This window comes from Stenella coeruleoalba, assembly GCF_951394435.1.
Source record: "Stenella coeruleoalba genome assembly, chromosome: 13".
NCBI classification, from domain to species: Eukaryota; Metazoa; Chordata; class Mammalia; order Artiodactyla; family Delphinidae; genus Stenella; species Stenella coeruleoalba.
Genome location: NC_137159.1, coordinates 28,795,470 through 28,819,441, shown reverse-complemented (window position 1 = coordinate 28,819,441; position 23,972 = coordinate 28,795,470). Strand labels below are relative to the sequence as shown.

General features: G+C 37.1%; 1 protein-coding gene across 9 annotated transcripts in view; it reads right to left on the bottom strand.

Moving 5' to 3' along the window:
* The window catches only part of EXOC6B (exocyst complex component 6B), a 717,212-nt gene that overhangs the window by 441,416 nt on the left and 251,824 nt on the right, over positions 1–23,972 (bottom strand). For 8 of the 9 annotated variants that reach the window (XR_013830987.1, XR_013830988.1, XM_079940498.1 and 5 more), the window contains exon 7: positions 1,602–1,778. The exons of the other annotated variant lie outside the window; for it this stretch is intronic. Coding sequence is in view for 6 of the 8 variants with exons in the window: in XM_079940498.1 (XP_079796624.1) it covers positions 1,602–1,778 (177 nt within the window). In the remaining 2 variants the exon portion in view is untranslated. The remainder of the gene's footprint in view (positions 1–1,601; positions 1,779–23,972) is intronic. 9 annotated transcript variants of the gene reach the window in all.

The following is a 23,972-nucleotide window of genomic DNA, read 5'->3' as shown; positions in this document are numbered from 1 at the left end:
TTACAATATTTCCTTTATGAGGGATCCCAACACGTTTTACTAGTCGTACTTTCTTCATCCTCTTTGGACCTCAGAAGACAAAACAATGAAGAAATATGGCACAAAAATTAAAAAGGACTTGCCCAGTATCTTCAGTGAGCTAATGATAAACAGTAGCTCATATCCAGAAGGTTCTCACTAATATATGAGAACTGTGTACGTTTCATGCTTTCATCTTATCACATAACCATCTCTTTGGGGTGTGTATTATCCAGGGGCACAGACAATGTTTAACTTGCTTCCTTAAGCCATAGTGCCTGATAGAATTTAATTTCCTTAATGGGCAACCAAACTGTAAGTTTAAAATGTTAACTGGATTTATCTTGATCCTGATGTTTTATTGTACTACTACTGTAATTTTTCATCTGTGATGGGTCTAATCCCTGACAATCTTATCTCCAGGGTGGATCCATGTCCAACCATACCAGTCATTCCAGGCAAGAGAGAATGCTAAAAAATATTCAGGGGATCAAGATTACCCTAAGATTACAAAGTTAGACAGTGAAAAGTTTGGGGCTGTATTTTGGCATGGAGAGGAGAGTAAGAAGGTTAGTAAGTGCATAACAAAGAACAATGATGGAGAAGAAACACTGAACCCAGTTTTATCTGGAGAAATCAAACAATGAAAAGGAGACAAATACTTAAAGATAAAACAGATTACTGAGAACAGGAGTAAATGGTTCCTTGCACATGTCAGTGAGCATTTGATAATGTAAATAATATGATCATTAATGACAATTTTTACAGTAAAATAAAATAAAATGGCAAAACCAATATCTGAATGCAGTCTGTAAGTCTGCAAAGCTCATGCACCTAACCACTATACTCACAAAAAACTGATCCAGTTTATGCAAATGATAAGTAGTTCAAAAATGTTTTAACTGGAAATCTCAAATGTCATAGTAGTTTTATTTTTAAAAACACATTAAACATATTTCCAACAACAAAGAAGGATATAAAAAAATGTACTAGTTAAGCCACTTAATCTTATTCTTTACCTGAAAGTGTCATAGAACTAAGAGGTTAGGGATATATCACAAAATTCCCAGATACCCTATAATTACTCATACATTTATTTCCTCCAGAAATGTGTTCTCAACTTTCTGGAACCTTTTTACAATTTCAATCTGAACCATTTCTCAAGCCTAAGAAATCTCTGTTTACTCCTACTGTTTAAAGTAACATCTTTTATTTGTCTGAAGTAACTTTGTTCCAGCTTCAGTGGAGATCATCTATCAATAGATCTCTTTTTCTAAGTCAGGTAAACTCTACTCTTCCCTTAATGTAGTACCCAGTCAGTATACAATCAACAAACCCTGAAACTTAAAAAAAAAAAAAAAAAAAAAATGGATGAGTATATTTAAAGTCTAAAGAATTAGAATCTAAGATATCTTAGTACATCTTCAGTTTCCTTAAATCAGGGAACATTTGTATTTAAAATGATATTTAATATCCAGAAGATAACACAGCTATGTTATATGGATAAATTCTTCATCACATCTCAAACATACCATATTGAAACGTAACAACAGGTTCACTTCCCCGGTTCAAATGTTAGTTACCTCTTCATCATCTTCCTCATCTTCAACATCCAGAATTCCTGAATCCTGTTCAGACTTGGGGCTAGTGCTTCCTATCTCTGTATCAAAAATTGTATATGCATCTTTCTTAGGTTTTCTCTTGCTACCTATCCTGGGTTGTTGAAAGATGATGTTATCCAGGTTTCTTTGTTGTTGGGCCTAGGATAGAAACACATACACGCAAATAAACAAAAAAAGAAACAAAAGAAACAGAACTTAATTAAGTATTCAAAGAACTTCTAATTTTGAACTAATTGGTATCTTAAAAAAAATACAACAAAATCCCTTAATACATAAAGTTTTAGTGCCAGAAATAAAACCAAACATATTAATGTATAGATTTTTAACCCTGGAGCTACCTATCTTTATTCGTTTCCCCAGTTTCCATAGAAAAAGAGATAATCGGTGAATACTATCATGAGACTTTTCAAATACAAACACTAAGTCATCACAAAAAAGAAATCTACTGATTTGTACCTAAGTAGCCAAAAGATTAGTAAAAATGACTGAATATTTATCTCTTGAAAGATAAGTGCTATACTAGAACCACTGTGGTTGGGAGAAGAGGGACAGGAGCCTTTAAGCTTAGGGGACTCTTAGAAACACATATGTGGATACAAGAGACAAATAAATTTTAATCAGGATAATAAAATATCTTAATAGAGTAATCTGAACTAACTAATTAAACAGGATTTCATGAGCTTAGTCTGTGGAAAACAGAGTTTTAAGCATTTCTTTTTCTAAACTTTTATAGAAAAGTATAATTCCCTCAACTTAACAAAATAGACTCAAATGATGGTGTGGTTTCCATAGATCCAAAGAGGTGGAAAGTGTGACTATACAGACTCAACAAAAGAAGCTAAACCAAAGTATTAGAGCTGGAAGGGACCTTAGTCACCACTCAGGAAATAGGCTAGAAGACAAAGGATTTGTTTGAAGCTACAAGGCTAGTAAGTGATAAATCAGAAGCCCAAAGTGTGATCTCCTAAATTCCATATCAGTGATCTTCCCACTATACCAACAGTCCCTCAAAGCATGACGAAAATGTTTCCCCAAAAACAAGAGTTCTGTGGTCAAATAAACGGGAAACACTGCATGTTATACAAGCCTTCTTGTAGATATACGATGCACATTAACAGAATAAAAACTGGGAGAAGTCCTATTTTAAGGAAACTTCTTTAATATGGTTTAACCCAGCACATTCCAAAAGTATTTCACAGTGGAACTTTCCTTTTCAGAAGAAATAATACTAATACTTAGTATCATCTGAAGATACAAAGCTTAAGAAATGTGACCTCCCAGAATATACATTGCTTAATCAATATATGATATTTCTACTCAGTGACAAGTAGAAATTAGTTCAGGAGAAAAATCAGAATCTCCAAATATTCTGAATGAGATTAAGGAATTCTAGATAAATATTCAGTATAAGGTGTTAGTCCAGGTACTGGTTAAATGAGACAATTATAACAAGACAGAGAAAAACTTGAACTATGTGAGCTAGTTTCTGCCAAGAAAATGAAAAGAATCTACATTCCAGAGATTTGAATCAATGGACTAACTTGTTTCTCTTCATAGTACTTGTTGATATTTTGGTTTGACTTACATAAAATACATGGCTTCAGTAACAAAACTGAGAGAGAAGGTATCCAAGCACATTTATGTTTGTACACAAGACATACATACCCTCCAAGCATTTGAGACCTCAAATTAGATAGAACACTCTACTTCTCTCAAAAGTAAGAAGTTCTCCCCCACTTACTTCCAATGCAAACCACACAAAAAGGGATCCAGGACTCTAGAAATCTAACGCTTTCATATTTAAAAAAACAAGCTCTCAACTAGAGAGTAATCACTTGTCTCTTTATCCTCTCTTTCAGTACAGCAAAACCAAAAGCTTTCATAAGTTGGTCTTATTTTATTGAATCCAAAGTTAAATATTTTTCCTTCACAATCACTAAAATACTATCAGTGTACCAAAAGCAATCAAAAGGAGCCACACTTAAGCACTATCATTTATACTTGAAATGATACAAATCTGAAAGTATCCTACGGAAGTAATTTTAGATCATCTATGATTTGTTCTTTTTAGGTGTGTCTGGTTTACCAATCAATTTGATGGAGCGCAAAGCAGTTTAGGCCAAATCAGCAAATTAAAATAGCAAACCCTATGCTAGAAATGAGAGCACGGCAAGTTTTATTCCAAATCTCTATGAGAACCCGGGCTCTCTGTCAAAATTATCAAGGCTTCTCCAGTCTATAAATGAGCAGTCAGGGCAGATCTGCCAAGAAAGAACTGGCCAAGTTGGAAATACTAAAACAGGTAGAACAACTAAATAAATACTCAGTTATAACCCATTAGGAAGCAAAGGAAAACTACCATCTATTCAAAATGTATACTATGGGACTGGCAGGAAGTGGAGAAGAGTAAACGTAGATATAAATATGTAAATATATGCAATATATATTAAAATTAACATGTGACTCTAAAGTCCATAAAAAAAAATAATAATAAAAGCTCTTCAGAGCTCTTTTCTAACATGCTAAGCCACCTCACCAGGACCATTTATTCTGTCCCTCCAAAGACAACCTTGGAGCCAAAGAAGCAGCTACTGATTTCTGCTGCCTAGGTTGGAGTAGAGGTAAAAGGGTCTCAAGCACACAAATAGGCTTAAGAAAGCATTTAGGCTTTTTTTTTTCTTGGTTGTTCATTCTCTTTGTGAATAATCTTTACACATTTACCCACCTCTTCCTCAAGATTCCTCACATGTGTTCTTCTCTGGTTTCCTAATACACAGAAATTAAGCAAGGTTTATTCCTCAGCCCCTACTCTTCTACCACTCTTTCCCCTCTCCCAAGATCCAATAGCATATCTCTAGTTTCGTATTACTACTGTGTGTTCTACCATCACTTCACTTCCAACATACCTAAAATGGAACTCATCACCTTCTCATTAAAATTCCCATGCATATTGCAGCCAGGCTCTTCTTAAACCACATCATTCATCACACCAATTAAACATGAGGTAAACTGGGGAAAACAATTTGAACAAGTACAAATTCAAACTCCATAACCTTATCACTAAGACTCCACAATAATGGAAGCTGAACTTAATTTTCCAATGTATTATCCAATACTCTCCAACGTGAATCTTCTACTTGGATCAGAATCTACCTCATAATATACTAAAAATATTTCCACTACTGTATCTTTGCTTATGCCATTTCCCTTCTAGATGACCTCTCCCTGCCTGTATCCAACCTTTCCTCCAAAACCCAAGTAAAATTATTCTTCCTTTAGGAAGCCTCCTCTCACTGTTCTAACTCACAGTGTTTTCTCTCTGTATCCCTACTTTCAGGCAAACATGTATTGAATATCTACTTGGCACCAGATACTGCACTGAGTATACAAAGAATAAGATGGATTCTCTGACTCTTGAACCTCACATCATTCTATTGTAAGAAGTAGGTAAGCAATTGAGGGGCTGAAATTCAGTGCAAAGAGTATAAAGATAGAAATAAATACAGGTGCAGTGATTAGACAAAGGAGAAAGTAATCATATCTGCTTGTAGGGATGTAAGAGGAAGAGGTAGCAAACTGTGCTCTTAAAAGATGAATATGGGGCTTCCCTGGTGGCGCAGTGGTTGAGGGTCCGCCTGCCGATGCGAGGGGCGCGGGTTTGTGCCCCGGTTCAGGGGGGATCCCACGTGCCACAGAGCGGCTCGGCCCATGGGCCATGGCCTCTGGGCCTGTGCGTCTGGAGCCTGTGCTCCACACTGGGAGAGGCCGTGGCAGTGAGAGGCCCGCGTACCGAAAAAAAAAGATGAATATGATTTTTCCAAAGGGAAGTACATAGAAAGGGTAACCATTCCAGAAGAAAGAAACCAGATGAGAAAAGACCACCCCATGTGAAATAACATTATCCACACAAGGAATAAATAATTTTGTATAAGAACATAGGTTATGAAGGACTAACAAGAGATAAAGTTAAAGATGCCATACAAGGCAGTTTCAAGGTTAGCTAGTAGGCAATGGAGAAACAACAGAAGAATGTGAGCAGGGGAAGAACAGGATCAGCTTTACAATTTAGGCAAATCCCCTAGGAGCGGAGGAATGGTCAACTAGGAGAAGATAAAAAATAGAAACAGGAAAACCAATATAGATCATGAAAGGAGTCCAAATAACAATGATGAGGACTTGAATTAAGGTAGCAGCAGCTACAGAAAAAGTAGAAGCAACAGAATTTACTGATTTAAATGTAGTACATGGGAGAGGGGAAGGAAATAAAAATAACTCCAAGTATTCTGGTCTTTATGACTAGATGGTGGGATCATTCCAAACAATAGGAACCGTAGAAATAATTAGTTGAAGGTAGGATAGAGAAGATGAGTTCAATAAACCTGTCAGATATCCAAGTAAAAAATAACAGTATGGCACTTCAGTGTATAACTCTTCTCTTCTTTAGGACAGGAAACATACTTCACCATTATGAGAATCCCACAAGCTCAGATACAGTGACACATACACAGTAAATTCAGATAAATGTTTACTATATAAAGGCAAAAGATAACAAAAGAAACTTATTTAAGAATGAGATTTGGCCCAATAAAAGAGAGGGATATCTGTAAAAGACATGATTTGGATATTCTCCTACCTATTAGAAGGTGGATGGGGGGGCGGGGGTGGCAACCCATAAGAATTACCTAACCTGAACTATTCACCTAAAAATGTAGCTACTAAAACTTTTACAACTGTCATTACACATGCTATTAAATAAAGTTTTGTTGTGAATACAACTTCCAAGGGTTCCTAGCAATAAGACTCAGAGTTAAAATTCTGTGAATCAAAAGCCAAAGGCTCCTTTCTTTATCAGCCCAATACTGACCTCCAGTGGACTACAAGAATACATAAAATTGAGCTTGAAAATCAGAAACGGGTTGAAAAGGGAGAGAGGTGTAGGCTTATAGGTTCAAGACCTGATATAATTAACTACATGGACTTCAATTACAGGGTGCTATACCAGAAAAGAAAAAAAGAAGAAGAAGAAAAAAAACCTTCTTGGAGTAAGACGGGTCTTTAAATCTAAGCTCTGCAACATATTAATTCCATAACCATGGGCAGGTTCTTTTCAAACCAACATCCCATCTATTAAAAAAAAAAACAGGTTAATAAAATGTACCTCAGAACTGCAACAAGGATTAAATGAGATAATACATGTAAATTATCTTGAATTAAAAGATAAGTCAAAAGAAAAAAAAAGACACTAAAAATTTAAGTTCCACCTGTCTTCCCTCTGAATATGAGATAGGAATCTTGTTTCACCGTCTATTCTGGAAGAATTGAAGATCTAGCAATACTTAGATACATAATCATTAATGGCATCTAATACTGCTTCACACTGCCATTCTATTTTGTATTTGTGCTACATGCCAAGTATTAGATATCTGTACTGCACACCTCTTGTGCTCCATTTCAGATCTTCTCAGCCTCAGCTCTTATTCCACGTAGAACATCAGCAACCTGTTCTGGGCAGCCCTGGAAGTGTCATATAGGGTAAACTGAAACCAGCTCTAGCATTTACACCACACCTCTAGCTTCCTGCCCAGAGGTTTTTCAGACATCACAGTGTGGAATCCCACCAGAACTACTTAGCATTCATGATTCTCAACCCAGAAGTGAGGCAAACCTTGACCAAAGAACTGACAGATAAATGCTCCCCATTGCATCCCTCCCACGGTGAGTTCCATATAGCTTCTTAATGGATTAAGGAACCAGACTGCCCTACAGTGTACCACGGTAGTTACTCTACAATTTTTCTTTTCACTCCTCCTGACCCTTATGCTTGTATACGCCACTCAAACACCAACTCCTCAGGTTTCTCCAAGGAAATCAAGGTTAAAATAACATCCCATACAAAAATACAATGAAGTAGGATTATGACCCCATATCTGAAGCCCAAAGGATGTCCATTAAAATAACTGGCAAGACCAAGATATAAAGACTCCAAAGCTACCATCTTCACTTCTCACCAATCAAAAGAACTACAAGACCTGTAATTTCAAAAAGGTTTCTTCATGCTTATTAGCACTAGCTCTGGCAACTAGTATTCTTCGGCGACTAGCTCCAATATCAGATCTTGTTCAAACAAAATAAAAACAAAACAAGGATAGTGAGTTAAAATGAAGGAAATAGAACATATCAAGACCATATCCAAAAAGTTATTTACATATTAGTGTACATAGGGGTGTATACATGCATTATATATGTGTATTTTGTGTAATATTTTAAAAAACAGATAAAGTTTTTCATACAACTTAATCAGGTTCCAAAGAATTTCCATCAGTAGAATGAGAAATCTAGGATTATGATATTCATAGAAATTTTTTTTTAATGGAAAAAGGTAACTGAGATCCTTAGCTGTTTGAAAGTCTACAGTTCATATTTAAACGTATAGGGCTTCCCTGGTGGCGCAGTGCGTTGAGAATCTGCCTGCTAATGCAGGGGACACGGGTTCGAGCCCTGGTCTGGGAGGATCCCACATGCCGCGGAGCAACTAGGCCTATGAGCCACAACTACTGAGCCTGCGCGTCTGAAGCCTGTGCTCTGCAACAAGAAAGGCTGCGATAGTGAGAGGCCCGTGCACCGCGATGAAGAGTGGCCCACGTTTGCCACAACTTGAGAAAGCCCTGGCACAGAAACGAAGACCCAACACAGCTCTAAATAAATAAATAAATTTAAACCTATATTTCATAGAGGGGAAAAAGTCTTTGCACTAACAAAATTCATTTCAACAAGATGTACTAGACGTAGTGTATTACAATTTGTATAAAGCAATAGTAAAAGTTAAAAGAATTCTCTTGTGAATTAGGATAATCCCAGCTTTTTAAATACTATCTTTTTCTTTTGTCAACATATATACACCACAAGCACAATGTTAATTGTAGTTAACTGTAAATTACAAAATAAACATAAAGAAAAAAATGGAAAAAAAAATCTAAAATTTCCATTCAGTAATAATCAGTTACTTGATGAATTACAACCCAGCCTATTTTCTGTACATATATAAAGATTTCTCTTTTTGCTCATCTGTATTTTCTATTTATCTGCATAATTGCTAATACATTTATATTGGTATGCCAAAAAGTATCATACTTAAGTTTTTAAATCTGCTTTTTGCTCAAAAATATTTCGCAAATATCTTTCTTGACAAATAAAAATACTTACGATAATATTTGCATTGTACTACATTTCAAAGAATGGATATTTATTTGAATATATTCTACTATAGGACATGTATATTGCTTCTAATATTTTGCTATTTAATAACTGCTGCAAAGACTAACTCCAGAGCTAAAATTATGTGGATATCCTTAATTATTTTATTAGAGGAAGAAAACTACTCCCTCATATGATTATTCACCCCAACTCAACTTTACAGTACAATTTATCTTTTCCCAATTTGTTTTATTTTAAATGTCTGCAAAATGAATATAATTTCATGGTTTAAAAAATCTAGTAATACTGAAAATATTGTAATAAAAAACAGTAGACTCCCTCTTATGCCTTTTTCAATCCCCAATCCTGCTCTGTAGAGTTAATATTTTTATACCCATGTTTCTAATAATACCCTTAATTTCTGTTAAAAACTTAGATCATTTAAAAATATAGAGTCCCTTACACTACTGCTTCTTAAATTATATTCTCAACAAAGTATTTTAAGTAAAAGCAATAATCAATATTAATCATCATGTCATGTAACCAAACCATCTTACTACAGAGTCAAGTATATATGCAATGATTACATAGTTGATTATAGTTCCTTTCTGGTACAGCTTTTTGTTTTTCTTGGAGTTTCAAATTGCCTACATTTTCAAAAAATTCTCTAATATTCTAGCTACAACAATCTTGATTTTTTCCAAAAAGCTCATCATAATAGACATTCTATCCAAACCTTATTATTCCTAAAGGCATAACTTTGGGTGATTGTCCTATAAGGACTGTCCTATAAGTCCTATAGTAGTCTATATTCAAAAAAACATCCATTCTTTGAAATGTAGTACAATGCAAATATTATTGTTAAGTATTTTTATTTGTTGAGAAAGATATTTGCGAAATATTTTTGAGCAAAAAGCAGATTTAAAAACTTAAGTATGGGGGCTTCCCTAGTGGCGCAGTGGTTGAGAGTCCGCCTGCCAATGCAGGGGACACAGGTTCGTGCCCCGGTCCGGGAGGATCCCACATGCCGTGGAGCGGCTAGGCCTGTGAGCCATGGCCGCTGAGCCTGCGCGTCCGGAGGCTGTGCTCCGCAACGGGAGAGGCCAAAACAGTGAGAGAGGCCCGCATACTGCAAAAAAAAAAAAAAAAAAAACAACTTAAGTATGATACTTTTTGGCATACCAATATAAATGTATTAGCAATTATGCAGATAAATAGTCATTCTGGAGGGGACTTACTTTCATTTCAGTTTCAATAATTCCATATCTATATTTCACTTAATCCAGACTCTCATTTTGTTGGCACACATCTTCAGATAATTCTTAAGAATTAAGAATTAAATTTCTTGAATTCTTCCATTCTAAAAATGACTTTAATCCTTCTCCAAATAAACTATAGAGTTCAAGGTTGACAATAATTTTCCCTTAGGTTATTGAAGGCATTCCTCACACTACTGTCCTATATTACCCCCTATTGCTAGTGGAAAAAGCAATGATATATTGATCTTCATTCCTTTATATATTACTTTTTCTGTCTGGAAGCTTTTCAAACCTTTTACTGTATATGTTCTCAGTTTCTCAGGGGATGTACCTTGGTGTAGGTCTTTAACTTATTCATTATACTCAGTAAGCAATACATGTGGAAGTCCTGAGATTTTCTTATATTAATGCTCTGATGATTTTCTCCCCTTGTCTAGAACTCCTAATCGATACTGAATTCTCATATAACTCCTCCTGATGATCTTTGTTTTTTTTAATTGAAGTATAGCTGATTTACAATATTGTGTTAGTTTCTGGTACACAGCAAAGCGATTCAGTTACACATATTTATATATATTTGTTTTCATATTCTTTTCCATTATGGTTTATTATAGGATATTGAATATATTTCCCTGTGCTATACAGTAGGACCTTGTTTATCTATTTTATGTATAGTAGTTTGTATCTGCTAATCCCAAACTCCTAATTTTCCCTCCCCAATCCCCTTTCCCCTTTGCTAACCATAAGTTTGTTTTCAATGTCTGTGAGTCTGTTTCTGTTTCGTAAATAAGTTCATTTGTGTCATATTTTAGATTCCACATATAAGTGATATTTATTATACAGTATTTGTCTTTCTCTTTCTGACTTACTTCACTTAGTATGATAATCTCTAGGTCCATCCTGTTGCTGCAAATGGCATTATTTCATTCCTTTTTTATGATTAAGTAGTATTTCATTGTGTATATATACCACATCTTCTTTAACCATTCATCTGTTGATGGACATTTACATTGCTTCCATGCCTTGGCTATTGTAAATAGTGCTGCTATAAACATTGGGGTGCATGTACCTTTTCAAAGTAGTTTTCGTCTTTTCCAGATATATGCCCAGGAGTGGGATTGCTGGACCATATGGCAACTCTACTTTTAGTTGTAGTTTTGCTGCATTTCTCTAATCATTAGCAATGTTGAGCATCTTTTCATGTGCCTAGTGGCCATCTATATGTCGTCTTTGGAGAAATGGCTATTTAGGTCTTCTGCCCATTATTTGATTGGGTTGTTTGTTTTTTTGTTATTGAGTTGTATGAGCTGTTTGTATATATGGAAAATTAACCCTTTGTCAGTTGCATCATGTGCAAACATTGTCTCCTAGTCCATAGGATTTTGTTGTTTTGTTTATGGTTTCCTTTGCTGTGCAAAAGCCTATAAGTTTGATAAGGTCCCATTTGTTTATTTTTGCTTTTATTTCTATTGCCTTGGGAGACTGACCTAAGAAAACATTGGTACACCTCCTGATGATCTTTGTAATATTTTTCTATAACAAACTTAATTTTTGAGGATACCAATGAATTTTTCTGACATATTATTTTGTTTTCTGCATTATTTGCTCCATCTAGGTACTTTTTATTGTTGTTACTTCTTTTCTCATATTGGTATTTTTATCTCTCTCTTTCCAGTTGGATATTTTCCTCAAATATCTATTGATCCTTGGCCAGTTATTCATATTTAATAATAAATCACTTAAGAGTTTACAGGAAGGTCTATGGGCATAGGAAGATTTGTCAAGTAGCAAGCTTCACTTTAGGGAATTCTACAAAGGAAATCAACTCTTTGATGGGGAAATCCAAATGGCACTTTGTGGCAGTCCTTTATTAATTTCTCTAGAAAAGAATTTTCCAATCTCCCACTTAAGAATATAAGTACAAATATTCCATGCAAGGGAGAGGAGAAGTAGAGGAATTAACTGCTTTATACCCACATCATCTATAATAATTCACACCTCCAAAGATTCAGCTTGTCTGGAGTTGTCTGTATTGAACTGTTTCCTCCATTCCAAATGAACCTGTTTATACTTTCAGTTGTGGCTTAATACACCCTGCTATATATAGTGGTAACTATGTATATTTACCACTCTTCCCTCCACTTTCTTTTTTGACCTTCCAGCTATATTACTGACATGTAATTAATACAGAAGTTAACATTAAACAACGTGCTGACTTGACACACGTATATATTGCAAAATGACTACCAGAGTAAGTTACCTTATATCTCTATCCCCTCGTATAATTATCATTTTTGTATGTGGTGATAACATTTATGACCTACTCTCTTAACAACTTTCAAGTATATAATAAAGTATTGTTAATTATAGTGACCATGCTGTATATTAGATCTTCAAAACTTACTCATCTTATAGCTCTAAGTTCATATCCTTTGACCAACATTTCCTTATTTCCTCCACCTCCCAGTCCCTGGCAACCACCATTCTACTCTATTTCTATGAGTTTGGGTTTATCGATTCAACATCTAAGAGACACCATGCAGTTTTTGTCTTTCTCTATCTGACTTACTTAACTTAGCATAATGTCCTCAAGGTCATTCCATGTTTTGCAAAAGGTAGGATTTCCTTGTGTCATGGCTGAAACATAGATATATAGATATATACATATAGGTATATATAGATATATATTCTTTATCTGGTTATCTGTCAATGAACACTTAGGTTGTTTCTGTATCTTGGCTACTGTGAATAAAGCCTCCAGCTTTGTTCTTTCTTAGAATCTCTTTTCTATCCAGGGTTTTTTGTGGTTCCATACAGATTTTAGAATGTTTTTTCCTATTTTTTAGAAAAATGCCATTGGAAATTTGATAGGAATTTCATATAATCTGTAGGTCACTTTGGGTATTATAGACATTTTAACAATATTAATTCTTCTGATCCATAAACATGGGATATCTTTCCATTTATTTGTGCTTCTTCAATTTCTTTCATTAATGTCTTATAATTTTCAGTGTACAGATATTTCACCTCCTTGGATACATTTATTCCAAAGTATTTTTTTATGTTTGATGCTATTATAAATGAGATTGTTTAATTTCTTTTACAGATAGTTCACTGTTAGTGTATAGAAATGCAACTGATTTTGTGTATTGATTTTGTCTCCTACAACATTATTGTATTTATTTATTAGTTCCGGTTTTTTTACGGAGTCTTTAGGATTTTCTACATATAAGATCATATCATCTGTAAATAGAGAATATTTTACTCATTCTCTTTCAATTTGGATACATTTTATTTCTTTTTCTTGAATAATTTCTCTTGCTAGGATTTCCATTACTCAGTTGAATAGGAGTGGTGAGAGTGGGTACTCTTGTCTTCTTCCAGATCTTAGTGGGAAAGATTTCAGCCTTCCCCACTGAGTATGATGTTAGCTGGGGATTTGTCATATATGGACTCTATTATGTTGAGATATATTTATTCTATTCTAATTTGCTGAGAGTTTTACTGATGAAAAGATGATAAATTTTGTTAAGTGCTTTTTCAGAATCTATTGAGATGACCATATAATTTGTATCTTTTCTTCTACTAATGTGGTATAGCACATTAATTGATTTGCGTATGTTGAACCATTCTTGCATCCCAGGAATAAATCACACTTGATCATGATGCATGATACTATTAATATACGGTTGATTTCTGCTTGCTCGTACTTTGTTGACAGTTGTTGCACCTCTATTTACCAGGAATACTGGCCTGTAGTTCTGTTTTCTAGTAGTGCCCTTAACTGGCTTTGGTATCAGGGTAAGACTCACCTTGTAAAGTAAATTTGGGAGTGTTCCCTCCTTGTCAATTTTTAGAGGAATTTGAGAAGAACTGATGTTAATTCTTCTCTAGATGTTTGATGAAATCATCCAGTCCGGGGGTTTTCTTTGTTGGGAGGTTTTTGATTACTGTTTCAGTCTCTTTACTCATAAATGATCCTTTCAAATTTCCTATTTCTTCCTGTTTCATTATGGCTAGGTTGTCCAGGAGTGTGTTGTTTACTTTCCACACATTTATGAATTTTCTAGTTTTCCATCTGCTACTGACTTCTAGTTTCATACCATTGTGACCAGAAAAAATATTTAATATGATCTCAATCTTCTTACATTTGCTAAGGCTTCTTTTGTGAACTAATGTATAATCTACCCTGGAGAATGTTCTGTGTACACTTGAGAAGAATGTGTATTCTGCCACTGTTGGGCGGAATAACCTGCATATGTTTTTTTAAGTCCATTTGGTCTAAGGTTTAGTTCAAGTCCTGTGGTTCCTTACTGATTTTCTGTCTAGATGATCTATTCATTGTTGAAAGTGGGGGTATTTAAGTCCCCTGTTATTATTGTATTGTTGTCTATTTCTCCCTTCAGAGCTGTGAGCATTGTTTAACATATTTAGGTTCTCTGATATTAGATGCACCTCCACTCTCTTTCTGCCAAAGATTTATTATGCCCTCTTCATTCTCATTATGAATTAATGAAAAGACAGTAAATATCAGCAGAGAAATAAAAACTATGTAGAACAACCAAATGTAGATTCTAGAACTAAAAACTGTACTACCTGAAATAAAGAATTCATCATTTAATGCACTTAACAGTCAAACAGAGATAACAAAGGAAAAGAGTCAGTGCACTTGAAGATATATGAACAGAAATTATCCAGTTAGGAAAAAATCAGATTAAAAAAAACAAACAAACATGAAAAACAGAGCCTGAGGAATATGGGGGATAATATCAAAAAGTCTAACCTAAGTAGAACTAGAGTCCTAGAAAAAAAGGAGAAATAACATAGTGAAGAAAAAATATCTGAAAGAACAATGGGTGAAAATTTCTCACATTTTATAAAAGACATAAAGTACCAGAGTCAAGAAGCTCAGTGAATCCCAATGTGAACATCATAGTCAAACTATTGAAAATCAAAGATCAAGAGAAAAATTTGAAAGCCATAAGGGAAAGAAAAACACCCATTACATACTGTGGAAAAACAATACAAATGACTACTGATCTCTCATCAGAAACTACAGAGGCCAGAAAGCAATAGAAATGAAAACAAAATTGAAAAATTATCGACCTAGAATTGTAAATCCAGAAAATATCCTTCAGAAATTGTTATGTGCTGAACTGTGTCTCCTAAAAAGAAATGCTGAAGTTCTAAACATCTTAGAATGTGACATTATTTGGAAACAGGGTCACTGCAGATGTATTCAAGATCAAGTTATACTGCGGCAGCCTGAGCCTTTAATCCAATAATGACTGGTGCCCTTATAAGAAGAGGAGAAGACATACAGGAGAACATCAGGTGATAACGGAGCCATATACTGAAGTGCTGCAACTGCAAGCCAAGGAATGCTAAGATTGCTAGCAAAACACCAGAATAAAGGAAGACACAAGGAAGGATTCTCTCCTGCAGGTTTCAGAGGGCGCATGACCCTGCTGACACTTTGATTTTGAACTTGTAGCCTCCAGACCTGTGAGAGAGTAGACTTTTTTTTTTTATTAAGCCACCCAGTTTGTGGTGCTTTGTTATGGCAGCCCTAGAAAACTAATACAGGAATGAAAGCAAGAGGAAAACATTTTCACATAAAAGAAAACTAAGGGAATTTAAGACCAACACACCTGCACTATAAAAGTGCTAAAGGAAGTTCTTCAGGCTGAAGGGAAATGATTCCAGATGGAAACTCAGATTCTCAAGAATGAATGAATAAATGAATGAATGGCATCGAAAATGGAAAATAGTTTAGCAATTATAAAAGAAGAAAAGAGAAGCTGCTTTTTTAATACAGAGTGATCAAGAAGAGTATCTTTCATAAAGTGGCATTTGTGTTTCAGACATTAGTGTTTATTTACTTAATACTGGTAGAGATTTAAGAGACATACATGTAGTTAATATTTTAATCCTGAATTCTTACACAGATTTTATACTATTGTAAACATTATAATATATTCTAATACCTGGAAGGACAATATCTACCATGTTAATAATATTTCAAGAACCCCTCAGTCATTTTCAAATACAACATTCTTTTAGAACGCCAATAACCTAAGACAGGAGCATTATGGTAGGCTTGCTAAATGTCTAGCACACTAAAAGATCACTCGAGATCATATATGCATCATTCTAAGATAGGCTGGTCAATGGATAAAGTAAATTTCAAGATAATCTTTAACATTATTTTTGAAAATAGCATTAACTTTTCTCCACAATTTTTTACCACATATCAGTTTGAGTTTTACATCCTTTACCAATGTCAATTTTTAGGTGATTATAAAAATGACCCCCAAATATCAAAAATGTAAGTAAAGTTGGGAAGAAAAATAATCTAGGGTAGGAAGTAGTACTAGCTTCTTAGTATTTTATTAACCGAGTCTCCCAAGAAAGATAAGTCATATATAAGCAAAGTTTCCTCCAAGGACCACCCCATCTCAATTGAAAAGGGCCAGAAATAGTTCTAATTTAAACTACTGGTTCAGTCCATTTTTCAACTGAACCAATAGTTTCAATTATAACTATGGTATCAACAAAGATGCCAATTTTCCATCTGACTTCTAGGCTTTCATTACAACAAAGAATAAAATTATACCAAAAAAGTATTACTTTTATGGAACCTATTTTTGGTTCAGAAGACAACTGCTAAAATTGGGGGAGAAAATTATAGGCATATATCCCTCTACACCTATTCTGTGGTCAATTTTAACAACTCACATAACTTATAAATAACTCCTCTCAGTCAACCCAAACTAAAGGAGATCTAAAAAGTAAACACCTAATAAATATATTACAGGGAGTCCAACCTGGCAGCATATGAAGATCCTGAACTCACCTCCTCCCGTGGACACACCAAATCTTCAGCTACATATGGATCATTTCCCTATGAAAAAGATCCGAAAATGAGATGAACTTTTCTCCACGATAAAGGATAGAAGAACCACATCAAGATGGATAGGAAAGGCAGAGACATAGTCTTGGCAAAAACCACAGCTCAGTGCAGCAACACACAAGATGAAGGGATCTCACCAGTCCAGTGCTTCTCCTGGAGGAGGAAGGGGTTGGTGCCCCACATCAAGCACCTTAATCCCTGGGATCTGCACCAGAGAGACAAGCACTAAAAACATCTTGCTTAGAAAACCAAAGGGACACAAAGTGCTGTAGGGAACCAAGATTCCCCTTTTAAAGGGCTAGCAGATGGGCTTACTCACCAAAGACCCAGCAAAAAAACAGCACTTTGAAAAGCACCTGGACTATATGTGAAGGATACTCATTTACTAATCTAAAAGCGCCTGCAGGAGGGGCAGGAGATGCTTGAAACTCTCTCTCTGGAATTAAAGGAACTGGTAGATGCCATTATTGTATTCTCCACCTACCCTGCTAGCACAAGCAGGCAAGTTTGGACAGCACCTTCCCACCACCTTGCTAAGACAGGCAGGGGCAAGCGGTCACAGCACTATTTTGTTGCCTTCCTGAAGCTGAAAAGCATGGGCAGTTGTAGCACACCCCTACTCCCTGGCTCGGATGGGACAGTAGAAGCAATTGTGGCATTCTCCCACTCCTGGCCTAAAACTGGCACACATCCACAGACAAGGCATTCTCCCACAGCACTGCAGAAACATATGCAAGTACCACACAGTCAAGATATTTTCTCACTGCTTTTCTGAAGCTGGTTAGCATGACTCAGCCCTTTTAGCTATTAGCTGCCTTTGCTAAAGCCAGCGGGTGAATGCAATCCACACAGGGGACACTACTTGATTACCTGACCTTGGTGGCCAAAGAGACTTGAGCTACAGAGCTCCACAGAACAGTAACAATCAGAGAGACAGTTCTTGGCAGGTCACCACTCTCAGGACACTACACAGACAGCAAACTGAAATACAACTCCAGTCTTCCTGTGAAAAAGGTCTATTTACTTAGCCTGGAGCTTCAGTCTGAGGGACAAGTTTCAGATTTCACATACATCCAGGGATAAGAAGGCACTCCCAGGTAATATAAGCAGAAAGACACAAGCCCTGGGCATCCCTCTGGCCATGATACAGCTCAACAAGACCTCCCAGAAAGGAGATTATAAACTCATCTGGAGCCCTGAATTTTGCAACTGTCACCCAGGGGACATGTTCCAGATCTCTTGGACTGGTGGCCAGCAGGGATTACGATTCTGGCCCCAAAGGAATGTATACATTTGCATACTTTAAAAGCTGCTGCCTGAAGATTTGGTTGCCAATGAGCCTGAAAATAGGTGCTAAGTGATATTCCTCCCCTGGGCACACACTTACAGGCCTTGGTACACTCTCATCAATGAGGACACATCAAGAATAAATCAGGCAGTTCAGACAACTGCAAAGGTTTGAAAGACAACGAACAGCTAAGGCAAGGTTGAACAAGAAGGTTCCTCACATCCACAAGTCCACACCTTCAAGACTGAGAGAGTTATCTGTTTCACCTAATATAAAGAAACAAATACAGAAAGTCAGGCAAAATGAGGATGCAGAGAAATATTCTCCAAATGAAAGAACAAGACAAAAACCTCAGGAGAAAAACTTTAATGATACAGAAGTAATCTACCTGAAAAATAATTCAAAGTAATGGTCATAGACATGCTCACCTAACTCAAGAGAAGAATGGATGAACACAGTGAGAACTTCAAACAAGGAGATAGTAAATATAGGAAAGTGCCAAACAGAAGTCACAGAGCTGAAGAGTACAATAAATGAACTGAAAATTACACTAAAGGGGTTCAACGACAGGCTAGATGAAATAGAAGAACAGATCAGTGAACTGGAAGACAAAGCAATGGAACTCACACAGAAAGAACAGTAAGATGGAAAAAAAAATGTTTTTAAGAAAAATAAGGGACCTGTGGAACATGATCAAGTAAAATAACATAGGCAATATAGGTGTCCCAGAAAAACAAGAGAAAGAGCAAGGGCAAAACTATTTGAAAAAGTAATGGCTGAACCCTTCTCTAACTTAGGGAAGGAAACAGACATCCAAGTCCAGGAAGCCCAGAGAATTCCAATAAGATAAACCCAAAGAGATCCAACCAAAACATATTATAATAAAAATGTCAAAAGTTAAGACCATCAGCAGATTTCTGAGAATAAACTTTGCAGGGCAAAAGTGAGTGGCACAACATATTCAAAGTGCTGAAATGAAAAAACTTACAACCAAGAATACTCTATCTGGCAAGGTTATTATTCAGAAATGGAGAAAAGATGAAGAGTTTTCCAGATAAGCAAAAGCTAAAAGAGGTCTCTACTAAACCAGCCTTATAAGAAATGTTATATGTCACTTCTCTAAGCTGAAAAAAAAGGCACTAATTAATATCGAGAAAACTTATGAAAGTAAAAACCTCGGGGGAAAGGGTAAATATATAAGACGGTAGACCAACCATTCATAAAGCTACCATGAAGCTTAAAAGATAAAAGAAGTAAAATTAGCTAAAAATACATTAATGTGTTAAGGGAACACAAAATAAAAAGATGTAAAATGTGACATCAGAAACATAAAATGTGGTGGAGGGTAGTAAAAATTGTAGAATTGTGTAATGTACTCAAACCTAAGTTGCTATCAACTTAAAATAGGCTGTTATATACATAGGATATACATGTGAACCTCATGATAACTACAAAGAAAAAACTTATAGTAAATACACAAATAAAAATGAGAGAGAGAGACGAGTCAAGATGGTTGTGTGGGAAGACCTGGAGTTAGTGTCTCCCCACAACTAGAGCGTCTGCCAGCTACTGGTGGAGGACTCTAACCCCCAAGGAGATGGGAGGATCCTCCCCCCCAAGTGAACCGGTAGGTTGAAGAGGGACCGACGGGGGAGGACAAGTGGAGGCCAGACAAGATTGGTGTCCCTGAGGCCGGGGAGAACAGGAGAGGCAGGGGAGATCAGGAGAGGCAGGTGGGAGGGACTCTCCGGAAAGAGCGGGAGAGGAGCAGAGGGTGATCACCTGTCCCACAGGGGCCAGGAGGCCTGATGAGCTCCCAAGCCAGTCCCCACCCCCCCCAACAAAGCCCTATCCAGGCTACATGGGTCCTGGGGGCATAGGAGGGAGTTCAGGGAGATCAGGAGTGGCAGGTGGAAGGGGCCATCCAGGAGGAGCGGGAGAGGAGCGGAGGGCAATTACCCTGCTCACTGGGGCCCGGGGAGCCTGCTGAGCTCCCAGGCTGGTACCCTGCAATCTAAAGCCCCCTCCAGGCCATGTGGATCCTGGGGGCATAACAGGGAGGCTGGGGAGATCAGGAGAGGCAGGCAGGAGGGGCCCTCCCAGACGCCAGGCCAGAGAAGCAGGAGAGGAAAAGAGGGAGTTTGCCCTGCCCACTCAAGGCCAGAAAGCCTGCTGGCTCCCAGGAGAGGTCCCATATCCTCTGAGATGGGGGCGGGGAGGCGGGGGGGGGGGGGGGCGGTGAGAGCATGTGTGGGCCTCTTCTGTTCCTTGAGCCTAAGCCCCACCCCCCACAGCCCCCAGAGCCTTTTCCAGCCCTGTGGGTCCTGAGCATCGGCCCCACCCACCACCCAAACCTTGCCCTTGTTTAGGCCCCCACTCTCCACAGCCAAGGCTTTTCCCCCACCTCCTTTTCTTTTTTTTTCTTTTTCCCTCCTCCTCTTTTTTACTATTGTGGTACGGATGTACCTTCTGATTGCTGATTCATCTATATTTTTATTTTTATATTCTTGCTAACATATCTGTTATTTTCCTACTCTAATTTTATTTTTTACTTTGTTATTGTTTTTTATCTTTTTTTTGCCACCCCATGCGGCTTGTGGGATCTTGATTTGCAAGCATGAGGTCGAGCGGAAGCTCCTGCAGCGGGAGCTCCGAGTCCAAACCACTGGACTAACAGAGAACCTGAGACCCCAGGGAACAGACATTAGAGTAAGGTCTCACAGAGTTCCTCATCTCAGCACCAAGACCCAGCTCTACCCAATAGCCTACAAACTCCAGTGTTGGAAGCCTCAGGCCAAACAAACAGTACAACAGGAACACAATCCCACTCAAAAAAAAGAAAAAAAAAAAATGAGACAGCAAAAAAAAAATATGTCACAGATGAAGGAGCAAGGTAAAAACCTACAAGACCAAATAAATGGAAAGGAAATAAGCAATCTACCTGAAAAAGAATTCAGAGTAATGATAGTAAAGATGATCCAGAATCTCAGAAATAGAATGGAAGCACGGGTGAAGAAAATAGAAGAAATGTTTAACAAAGATCTAGAAGAACTAAAGAACAAACAGAGGGCGTCCCTGGTGGTGCGGTGGTTGAGAGTCCGCCTGCCGATGCAGGGGACGTGGGTTCGTGCCCTGGTCTGGGAAGGTCCCGCCTGCCGATGCAGGGGACGTGGGTTCGTGCCCTGGTCTGGGAAGGTCCCACATGCCGCAGAGCAGCTGGGCCCATGAGCCATGGCTGCTGAGACTACACGTCCGGAGCCTGTGCTCCACAATGGGAGAGGCCGCGGTGGTGGAAGGCCCGTGTACCGCAAAAAAAAAAAAAAGAACAAACAGAAATGAACAACACAATAACTGAAATGAAAAATACACTAGAAGGAATCAATAACAAAATAATGGAAGCAGAGGAACGAATAAGTGAGCTGGAAGACAAAATGGTGGAAATAACTGCCGAGGAGCAGAATAAAGGAAAAAAAATGAAAACAATTGAAGACAATCTCAGAGACCTCTGGGACAACATGAAACGCACCAACATTTGAATTATAGGGGTCCCAGAAGAAGAAGAGAAAAAGAAAGAGTCTGAGCAAATATATAAATTATAGTGGAAAACTTCCCTAACATGGGAAAGGAAATAGTCACCCAAGTCCAGGAAGCACAGAGAGTCCCGTACAGGATAAACCCTAGGAAAAACATACCAAGACACATATTAATCAAACTAACAAAAATTAAATTCAAAGAAAAAGCATTGAAAGCAGCAAAGGAAAAACAAAAAATAACATACAAAGGTGTCCCCATAAGATTATCAGCTGATTTCTCAGTGGAACATGTGCAGACTAGAAGGGAGTGGCAGGATATACTTAAACTGATGAAAGAGAAAAACCTACAACCAAGATTACTCTACCCAGCAAGGATCTCATTCAGATTCGATGGAGAAGTCAAAAGCTGTTCAGACAAACAAAAGCTAAGGGAATTCAGCACCACCAAACCGGCTTTACAACAAATGGTAAAGAAACTTCTCTAGGGGGGAAATACAAGAGAAGAAAAAACACAAGAGAAGAAAAGGACCTACAAAAACAAACTGAAAACAATTAAGAAAATGGTAATAGGAACAACATATCGATAACCTTGAATGTAAATGGTTTAAATGCCCCAACTGAAAGAAACAAACTCACTGAATGGATACAAAAACAAGACCCATATACATGCTATCTACAAGAGACCCACTTCAGACCTAGGGACACATACTGACTGAAAGTGAAGGGATGGAAAAATATATTCCATGCAAATGGAAATCAAAAGAAGGCTGGAGGGCTTCCCTGGTGGCACAGTGGTTGAGAGTCCACCTGCTGATGCAGGGGACACGGGTTTGTGCCCTGGTCTGGGAAGATCCCACATGCCGCGGAGTGGCTGGGCCCGTGAGCTATGGCCACTGAGCCCGCGTGTCCGGAGCCTGTGCTCCGCAATGGGAGAGGCCACAACAGTGAGAGGCCCGCGTACCACAAAAAAAAAAAAAAGAAAAAGAAAGCTGGAGTAGCAATACTCATATCAGATAAAATAGACTTTAAAATAAAGACTGTTACAAGAGATAAGAAGGGACACTACATAATGATCAACGGATCAATCAAAGAAGAAGATATAACAATTACAAATGTTTCTGCACCCAACATAGGAGCATCTCAATACATAAGGCAAATGCTAACAACCACAAAAAGAGAAATTGACAGTAAGACTATAATAGTAGGCGACTTTAACACCCCACTTACAACAATGGACAGATCATCCAAACAGAAAATAAATAAGGAAACACAAGCTTTAAATGACACAACAGACCAGATAGTTCTAATTGCTATTTACAGAACATTCCACCCTAAAGTGGCAGAACATACTTTCTTTTCAAGTGCACATGGAACATTCTCCAGGAAAGATCACATTTTGGGTCACAAATCAAGCCTCGAAAAATTTAAGAAAATTGAAATCATATCAAGCATCTCTTCTGACCACAACACTATGAGACTGGAAATCAATTACAGGAAAAAAACTGTAAAAAACACAAACACATGGAAGCTAAACAGTGCACTACTAAAATAACCAAGAGATCACTGAAGAAATCAAAGAGAAATAAAAATATACATAGAAACAAATGACAATGAAAACACCTATGGGATGCAGCAAAAGCAGTTATAAGATGGAAGTTTACAGCAATTCAATCTCACCTCTAGAAACAAGAAAAATCTCAAATAAACAATCTAACCCTACACTTAAAACAACCAGAGAGAGAACAAAGAAAACCCAAAGTCAGTAGAAGGAAAGAAATCATAAAGATCAGAGCAGAAATAAAGAAAACAGAAACAAAGAAAACAATAGCAAAGATCTATAAAACTAAAAGCTAGTTCTTTGATAGATAAACAAAATTAACAAGCCCTTAGCCTGACTCATCAAGAAAAAAAGGGAGAGGACACAAATCAATAAAATTAGAAATGAAAAAGGAGATATCACAACTGACACTGCAGAAATACAAAAGATTATAAGACACTACCACAAAAAACTATATGCCAATAAAATGGACAACCATGAACAAATGCACAAATTCTTGGAAAGGTACAATTTTCCAAGACTGAACCAGAAAGAATTAGAAAATATAAACAGACCTATCACAAGTAATGAAATTGAAACTGTAATTA